Source organism: Cannabis sativa, chromosome X (genome assembly GCF_029168945.1).
Source record: "Cannabis sativa cultivar Pink pepper isolate KNU-18-1 chromosome X, ASM2916894v1, whole genome shotgun sequence".
NCBI classification, from domain to species: domain Eukaryota; kingdom Viridiplantae; phylum Streptophyta; class Magnoliopsida; order Rosales; family Cannabaceae; genus Cannabis; species Cannabis sativa.
In genome coordinates this window covers 76,663,498-76,672,673 of record NC_083610.1, presented here as the reverse complement: position 1 = coordinate 76,672,673, position 9,176 = coordinate 76,663,498, and the positions used below count along the sequence as shown (strand labels likewise).

The 9,176-nt window shown below is 32.1% G+C and overlaps 1 protein-coding gene across 1 annotated transcript; it reads right to left on the bottom strand.

Moving 5' to 3' along the window:
• Nucleotides 1-402: 402 nt before the first annotated feature.
• On the bottom strand, nucleotides 403-3,771 carry LOC115702810 (MDIS1-interacting receptor like kinase 2). The gene is made up of 2 exons (XM_030630248.2): nucleotides 1,012-3,771; nucleotides 403-920 (listed from the first exon to the last, which is right to left on the bottom strand). Exons 1-2 carry the CDS (start codon nucleotides 3,629-3,631, stop codon nucleotides 610-612), a joined length of 2,931 nt encoding a protein of 976 aa, XP_030486108.2. The 5' UTR covers nucleotides 3,632-3,771; the 3' UTR covers nucleotides 403-609.
• Between the last annotated feature and the right edge of the window lie 5,405 nt (nucleotides 3,772-9,176).

Genomic DNA, 9,176 nt, shown 5'->3' with positions numbered 1-9,176 from the left:
TGGTGACCTTATTAAACAAATTATGGCAACTTTGTCTCTCCTCCCAGATGCCCATGTGTCCCATATTAGCCGATTTGTAAATATCTTCGCTCATAAGTTTGCTAATTGGGCTTTGGAGTTAGATGAAGTACCGGTTTTGATTGGTGATGACCCCTGTAATCTTAGTTCTCTTCTTTTTCTTTAAGGGCATCCCTCCCTTCAAAAAAAAAATAAATAAAAAATATATGACTCTGTGTCCTATGGTGCCTTAACTAGCAATGCTCAACTAAAATATTTGGATGATGGACCCAATACTTATTAATTAGCATCTTGTTTGTTAAATGTGTACTTAACATTTTAATTTTAAATGAGTTAGATAAATAAAAATAAAATAAAAAACATATCATCCCCAGTTATTGAAACTAATTAAGAATATACAAATTTTTATTACCAAGCAAGCTATATACAAATACAATTTACATTACATGTGTATGTACACGTATTTATAAGATCTAACAAGTATTGATCCTCCAAACTCGAAGTTCTACAAATATATATATACATGAAAATTAAAAACACAAATTAATTAGCAGTAATTAATTTTGTAAATGTAACTAAGCATTATTATTATTATTTGGTAGCATTAATGATAGTGGACAAAATTTGAGAAACATCTTTCATGGTTGGCCTAGATTGTGGGTTCTCATGTAAGCATGCAACTGCAAGCTTTAAGATATGAACAAGTTGGTCCAACGTTTGTGTGGGTGGAGGTTGAAGACGCTCGTCCAACACATCTTCAAGAGCAACCTCTGCCCTTTTCGCCGGAGACGACAAACACAAGGTTAGATTCCCCGGGTGCCTTCCTTTTATAGTTTCTATTACCAATACTCCAAAACTATACACATCACTTTTTTCGGTTACTTTCATTGTGTAAGCAAACTCTGCAGAAACATACATACATATTTTAAAAATTTCAACAAAGAATTGAGGAAATAAAAATATTTGATTAGTATTAATTGATTTTAATGTTACCTGGTGCGACGTAGCCGAAAGTGCCAGCAAGGACAGTCCAGTTAGATGAATCCTGTTCTAAAAGCTTAGCAGTACCAAAATCTGAAATGCAAGCCTCATAATTGGAATCTAACAAAATGTTTTTGGTCGATATATCTCGATGAACAATCGGTGGGAAAGTCTCAGAATGCATGTACGACAACCCATCTGCCACTCCTCTAATGATATTCACTCTCTTCATCCAATCCAACTCTCTAGCTTCCTGGTCGTTTTTTAGCTTTGAACTCAAGCTACCCTTTTCATGGTACTCGTAGATCAAGAACGAGTGCCTCAAATGGGAGCAGAACCCATGAAGCTTAACAATGTTTCGATGTCTTATATGGGTCAACGCTATCACCTCGTTGAAAAACTCCTTCTGGGATAATAAGGTCAACGGCCTAGAATGACCATATTCTAGTTTTTTCACAGCTACTACCAAGCTACTTCTTGATGATGATGATGGTGGTGATGAGTAAGATGAAGGAAGCTCAGCTTTGTAAACGGTTCCAATACCTCCTCTCCCTATGCAATAAGCAGAATCAAAATCCTCTGTTGCTCTTATAATTTCTTCATAAAGCTTTTTCCCGTCGAAATTTGAAACAGAAAACAACGGTTTTTGGCTAACCATTTCCACCTGTTGACCATCCTCTGTCTCTTGCTTCTTCTTCCTTGTCCTTCTCCGTATAATTACAAAAAAAGCTAGGCAAAAAACGACGACAAGAACTACAAGAATTGGGATAACGACAATAAGGTGGATGCGTTTTGATCCAGGGAGAGAGGATTTGTTGCAGAGCTGTAGACCTCCTTGTCCTTGCCCTCTTGTAACATTACCACACAAGCCTCTGTTTCCTTCTAATGATTGTATAGAAGCGTTAAGGAATGCTTTGTTGTTGGGAAGTGGACCCCACAAATTGTTATAGGATATGTCAACGTACAACAATCCTGGGATTCGATCAAAACTGCTGGGAATAGAGCCAGAAAGATTGTTATGGGAGAGATTTAGTGTCAGCAAGCTTTGTAAAAACCCCAACTCGTTTGGTATTTTTCCAATGAGATAGTTATAACTCAAATCAAGTGTCGAGAGCTGAGTTAGCTTCCCCAACTCAAATGGGATTTCGTTGCTTAACATGTTATGGCTCAAATTCATGGTGTGAAGCTTTAACAAGTTGTTATTAAGACCAAGGCTTGTTGGGATTGAGTTGGTCAAAGTGTTTGAGGACAAGTCAAGAGACTCTATTTGAGTTAGTAAACTGAGTTCAGAAGGTATACTGCCAGAGAGTTTATTGCTGTACAAGTACAATTTCATCAAAGAAGAGAGTTTCCCAAATGACTTGGGAATCTCTCCTACTAAAAGGTTTGATGAAAAGTCAAGTACTGTAAGTTTGGATAAGTTTCCAATCTCTGGTGGTATTGTACCTGAGATGTAATTCCCACCAATGAAAAAACTTTGTAGATTTTTAGAACTACCCCAATTAGGTGAAATTTCGCCATGAAATTTGTTGTTATTCAGGTTTAACATGAATAAGTAAGGATAGATATGACCAAAATACTCAGATATATTTCCAGTGAGATGGTTGTCTTGGAGGGTTAGTCTATGCAAGCTTGAACAATTTTTCAAGACTTTTGGGATTGGACCTTCAAAATAATTGCCATTGGCTGTGAAGATTTGAAGAAGATTGTTATGGCATATGTTTTGGGGCAAGTAACCGGTGAATTGGTTTCGGGCAAGTCTTAAAACAGTCAAGCTGGTGAGATTTTGTATTGATTGAGGAATGGTGCCAGAGAAATTGTTGTCACGGATGTGTAGAGACTTTAATTTGGTCAGGTTACCAAGTGAAGTGGGAAGAGTTCCATTGAGTTGATTCTCCCACAATTCTAGACTAACAAGAGATTTCAATCTTCCAATATGATATGAAATTGGACCTGAAAGTCTATTGCGGTATAGATAAATATAGGAAAGATTTGTTAAATCATATAAACTTTCAGGGATTGGACCAGAAAGGCGGTTGTGATTAATGGACAAAACCTTTAGCTTTTTAAGGCTTCCAAATGTTTTAGGGATATGACCCCTGAGATTGTTGTAATCCATGTGAAGCTCTACTAAACGTGATAGATTCCCCATTTCTAAAGGAATGGTCCCTCTTAAGTTGTTAAAAGAGAGATCAAGATAAATGAGTTTGGAAAGGGAAGAGATTTGAGTTGGGATTTTGCCCAAAATAGAGTTTGTGTTGAGGTCAAAGTATTTGAGATTAGGCAATGAAGTAAAAGGAAATTCATGAAGCGTACCTTGTAAACCAGATTTGGTAAGGTTAAGCTTGATAACACTTCCAACTTTGTTGCAAGAAACTCCAAACCAAGTGCATGGACTTGTCCTGTTTTTTGAAGAGTTAGAATTACTACTATTATTATTGTTATAACTCCATGAAGCTAGAATTGAAAGAGAGTAGTTTTCAAGGGTGGCTTTCCAATTGAGAAGAGCAACATGTTCTTGATGATAAGTTGAAGAAGTACTAGTAGAATCACCATCAACAATGGTTGGTGGTACAACAAAGAAGACAAAGAAAGATAAAAGTACGATTTTTTGTGAGTTCGAAGTTCCCATGGCATCTGAAATATATGATTTGAAGTCGGTCCCTTAATATAATTTAGCTTTAACTCTAAACTCTAGCTTATCAGATTATTCCCAAGAAATGCACAAAAGACTTCTATAAGTTTTTCTACTCTTTGTGCATCATTACCATTAAGTAAATAGCAAGCATGAAAAGGGCTTCCTTAATTATTTTAATTGGTCAACGCTTTAGGCTTTTTCTATTTTTGGTTCGAATTAATTCTACTTGGAGAAAGTACTTGTTATGTGCTAATAAAATTTGATATCATACGCAATCAAATTAGTTAGTCAAAGGGTTTTTTTACATAGTTTAATAGTACAAGAATGGTTCCTAAAATATGGTAATAAGAATCAAGCAAGAAACCAAGTCAAATGGTAACTTGACACTTAATTACATTAAAAGCATGTGAAGGTGATCATTATAACGTGCTGACTCACTAAAGATAATATCCTTCACCGAGGACTGAAGGCATAATTTATAGTTAGTTTAATAACAAAATGACTTTGACTAAATATGTAATAATATATTCTACTTCTTTGAGTAATTGTCTCTATCTAGATGATTTCCATATTTATTCCTTAAGTGAAATTTTTTATATCGATATAATACTCTCATTTGATTGCCTTTACTGGTTGTTATGAATATACGAATATCGATATTTATTTTATGCTTCATTGACATTGGCTCTCATGCTACGTACCTATATCCTTTAATATACATAAAACAACTCTTCCAAGTGAGCAAGAGACAATTTGTTTGTATGAGAGAGAGAGAGAGAGTTTTGTTGGTTGACAATTATAAATCTAAGCCAGCTTTAGCAGATTTCACTTCACGTGAATGTATTATGCAATGAAAGCATGATGTTGTGGACGCGAGGTATTTCTAGTTTTTACCATTATGTTATCAGGCTATTTATGACTTTTTACAGCTTACAATAAAAGTACTAAAATATTGACTGAGATTTTCAGTAACCAGTAATTAGAGCGGTATGAAGTAGTTAATGAATGTTAAAAGAGATGATTTTTTACGTGGTTAGAGCATTAATGAATCTTAGTCCACGAGTCACTATATATTTATGAGAGTATATATTACAGAGAGTTTTTTAGTTGATCCCCATTTTTATTTATTATTGGGGAATTTATAACTTATGATGGTGGTAAAAAAGCCACTATATATTATCGTGTTTGTTTACACCATACCTGGCACAATTTCCTAACTCTAACTTTGGGCATAATTGCTTACTTTATGATGAGTTTTAGGCTGCCTATAAGAGTTTGGCGGGATGTGATTTATTCCTTGTTTATGACTTGATGGCTCATTTATGCAGTTTTCGACTGATGTATAGATGTTCTTAAAATCAAGGAATAATGGGCTTAAACCCTTAAATACGCTTGGCAGAGTAAGGTGTGTGACGCTCTTTCCCATGTCGTATTAAATGCATGTACAGTGTCTTGACCCTTGAGTGTCATGTCATCTTTCATTAGTTCTCTCGTACCACCGAATATGCTTCTCTCTGCGAGAGAGCAAACAAGAGGTGCTCTCGGTCCAGCTAGATTCTCCCGAAAATTACTAACTTGTTATTACTCCATGGAAATAATAGACTCCGAGAGTAATTAAAGCAATGTGTCATGTAACATGAGTCCATTGCTACCTGGCTTCCTCCTAGACTACCAAGTATTTATGGAGAAATCCTAGACAACAGGAGGTAATTGGGAGGCCTTAATGACGTAAAGGATGATTCCCTTCGAGCTTAACCAAACAAAAATAAATGGTGGAGTACTCATTTCACTTAGCTGAAATATCATTTATACAGGGTTTAAGTGTTTTAAGGATAAAATACATTGTAGGGTGTTACGGTAATTTAATCCCTTTACAGTGTAAATCATCTATATAGAGGATCATTGATCACATTAGGATTATAACAATGGATAACTAATGACGTGTCTATATCATGGAACATATAGAGCGTTCTATATGATTGAGAGTGCAATTCCAAGTTCTAAGAGTGGATTCAATAAGGAATTAATAAGTTAGGGAATTTACTTGGTAAATTCAGTTCGACTTATTGGAAGCTCGGTTATATAGACCCATGGTCTCCATACTAGTTGAGACCATACTGCTTGTAAGACTCAGTTAATTGATTTTAATTAATCAATTATAATTCTAAAAGTTAGATTATGTCTACTTTATGAACTTTCACTAAGCAAGGGCGAAATTGTAAAGAAAAGAGATTCTAGGTTTATTATTAATTAAGATACTTTATATGTCTAAATTAATAAATATATTAAATGGAAATATTATTTAATAATTATTTTTAAGTTATTAACTAATTAGAATTGGCATTTAAAAGGTTAAATTGGAAAATTGGCATTTTTGAGAAAATGGGAATGAGAAATAACAAAATGAGAAAGTTGCAAAGTTAGGCCCAATTTCCTTGAATGGCCGCCCACTATGCAAAGCCTTTTACCATTTTATTTTTCCATTATTTTAATGCCATACAATTCTAACCTAAACCTAGGTGGTATTCTAGAAATAGAAAGTAATAGCTTCAGGAAACAACACACAATTGCATCTCATTCTTTTCAGAGAGAATTCCTGAGCCGCCACTTTCCTCTCTCTTTTCTTCTCTTCAAAATTTCGAAAATTCCTTGAGTGATAGAGTAGTGCCCACACACATCAAGTGGTACCTCAATCATAGTATGTAAGACTGTGGAAAATCAGCATCAAAGAAGGAGAGAAGGAGATCTAGATTCAGATCTTGATAATGCTCTGCTACAGAAAGGAATCAAGGGCTAGAGATCTGAATGGAAGGAGTCATTATATTCCGCTGCACCCAATGTAAGGTTTTCTTAAACTCTTATGTGTTTATTTCATTGTTTTAGAATTCATATTAGGATGTTAATCAAACATACTTGGTAGTAAATCTAGATCCTGGTAAAATAATTCCAACAGTAAACTTTGTCAATGCCCTGGAAAAGACATAATACTTATCCAAGGTGTAAGTATATCTTATCGCTGATTATCATACCAGTCTAAATTCAGTGAACTCATAAATCATGGGAATTAAACTTTTTAACACATAATCATGATTATATTCCACTGTGCTGACGACACTATAATCATGAACAAATATATACATATTTATATATGTTCTGAACTTAATAGAATTTATACATTAAATATAATCATGAAACAAATCATGTGAACCATGCAACATAAAAGCAATTTCTGATCTTATATTGATTAGTAAATCTGATTATATTGAAATGAGTTTTATTTAGGGCACAAAACCTAACAAGTTTTAACTAGATGATAAATATAACTAGTTTCCATGTATCAGATTCGAACGTGCAACACTAGTAACAACTCCAATGTCTAATTTTTGTGACTTACTCGTGACAACAACACCTCCAATGATTTTTTTGATGATTTTTGCAAAACAACTTTGGCGAATATTCTTATTCTATTTTCTACTTTTTTTCGAGTAATATTTTATTTTAGTGATAGTAACTGTTTTGAATAGTTAATGTCCGAGAAGTTTGTATCAAATTTTTAATTTTAGTATTGTGTTAAATTTGTTCAATATCGCATTTTTTGTTTTCATTTTTCACATATTATTGTCAATTAATTTTTTTAATTTATTTTTTTTTAGCTATGGTTATTTTATTTATTATGGTTGATTTTAATGGTTACTTTTCACTGATTAATCTCAATTACATTTTTTGTAGTTATTTTTTTGTTTTGGTCATGGTCGAGGTTGATTTAGGAAGTAGTTTTTGTTGTTTTTGTTTATGGTTGAGGTGGGTTTAGTGTTGTAGTTTTGCATATTGAATTTGACTATTACTCTATTTTTTGTCTTTTAGTTTCTTTATTAATTATTTTGGTAAATTTCTAATTAGTAATTAATATATCATAAAAACAAGTTATTAAAATTTTGCAAATATCTCAAATCTCATTATTGCACAGTAACCAGTTTCTCAATACATGAAATGTCATTATGGCAGTGTAACCTGTTTCTTAAATCTCCTTACAAACCTCGACCTTGATAATAATAATTATTTATAAATTTTGTTGTGTGTGCAACTAAAGTTTTACATTGGTTAAAAATAAAGGATCATAGGTGTATAAAGATAGACAATATCGTATTTTGAAGTGTCTAAGAACAAAACCATAAGAGTTTAGGCCTAAAATAGACACATCAATTTTTCATGTATTTACTCTGTTAGAATAGAAAATGATTAGACAACAAATTGTTGGTATTGATGGTTTGTTTTTTCAGCTGTTTACAGCTTTAGTTAGTTAGAGGTTGTTAGGAGTTAGTTATTAAAATTTCTTCTCTTTCTTTTCAACTTCTCTATATTTTGATCTCCATTTATTCAGTTGAGCATTATTTTCCATCTTTCATCTTCATCTCTCTCTCACCCCCATAGCTTCTTTCTTGCTCAAGCTCAATTACTGTAAATTCAGTACTCTTACTTGCTCTATTACTGTTGATAGGCACATGAAAAGTTGTATCAGGACCTTCCAAAAATTAATAATGATTGTACAAATAAAACTGAAAAGGCAGACTAATTTCAAAAATTGTTCAGAGGTCATATAAGTTTTTCAACTGAAATTTGGTTAATATCATCTAATTTATTAATTGGAGTAGAACATTTTCCTCACAAGAAAAAAAAATTAAATCTTCTTGAGGTTCATGAAGTATCTTCCTTTATCTGGTGGAGCAAAATTCAGATAATAGGTAAATAGTTTTGACTATAAGATGTTGTATTATTCTTTTAAGTAAAGATTTATTAAGATTATTGTTAACATCCAAATAGCTTATCTTTAATGTATTTTTTATTTTGGTTTCCAAGAAGTTGGGAGATTTTGATATAGCAGATTCTATTGTATGCACTTATTGAACTTATCACATGTTCTTCTAAAAGAATGATAATGGTATAAACCAGACCTTGACATGTATGTTTTTATTACTCTTATTTCGTTTTGTTTTTATTTATTTTTAAGACACATTCATAAAAGGACATGAAATTTTTATAGTAGACATTTTGGTATTTAAAAAATAAATTTAGTCTAATTTTTTTTTAATGTTTACATATATTATTGCTACTTAAAATTATTTGTAAATTTTTTAAAAAAATCTTAATACTCTACAATATCGAAAATAAAATTTAAACAGTTACTAATTACGCGTATAAAAAAATAGTCGTGCGTGCAATAAAATATATAAATCTTATTTTTGGTATTATAAATTAAAATTTTTTAAAAATTTATAAATAATTCTAAATAACTATAACGTACACAATCATTAAAAGAATTGAACTAAAAAACTATCTTGTATGCCAAAACAAATAGAGAATCTACTAAAATAACCCATTTAAGAAGTATAGTGTAAATTTACTCAAAAACATATATATTTTCTTTTATATATAACTAAAAAAATATATATCTTATGGTCTTATAGCACGAACTACAAGCTTTTTTTTTTCCATTCCCTCTTGATTGTTATTAGTTAATGTTAGACTATAATATAATATA

Bases quoted from the DNA above. Each gene is read 5' to 3' on its own strand.
- LOC115702810 (XM_030630248.2), bottom strand. From the start codon at position 3,631: ATGGGAACTTCGAACTCACAAAAAATCGTACTTTTATCTTTCTTTGTC. The intron at 921-1,011 runs GTAACATTAAAA...ATGTTTCTGCAG, and splicing joins TTTCGGCTACGTCGCACCAG to AGTTTGCTTACACAATGAAA.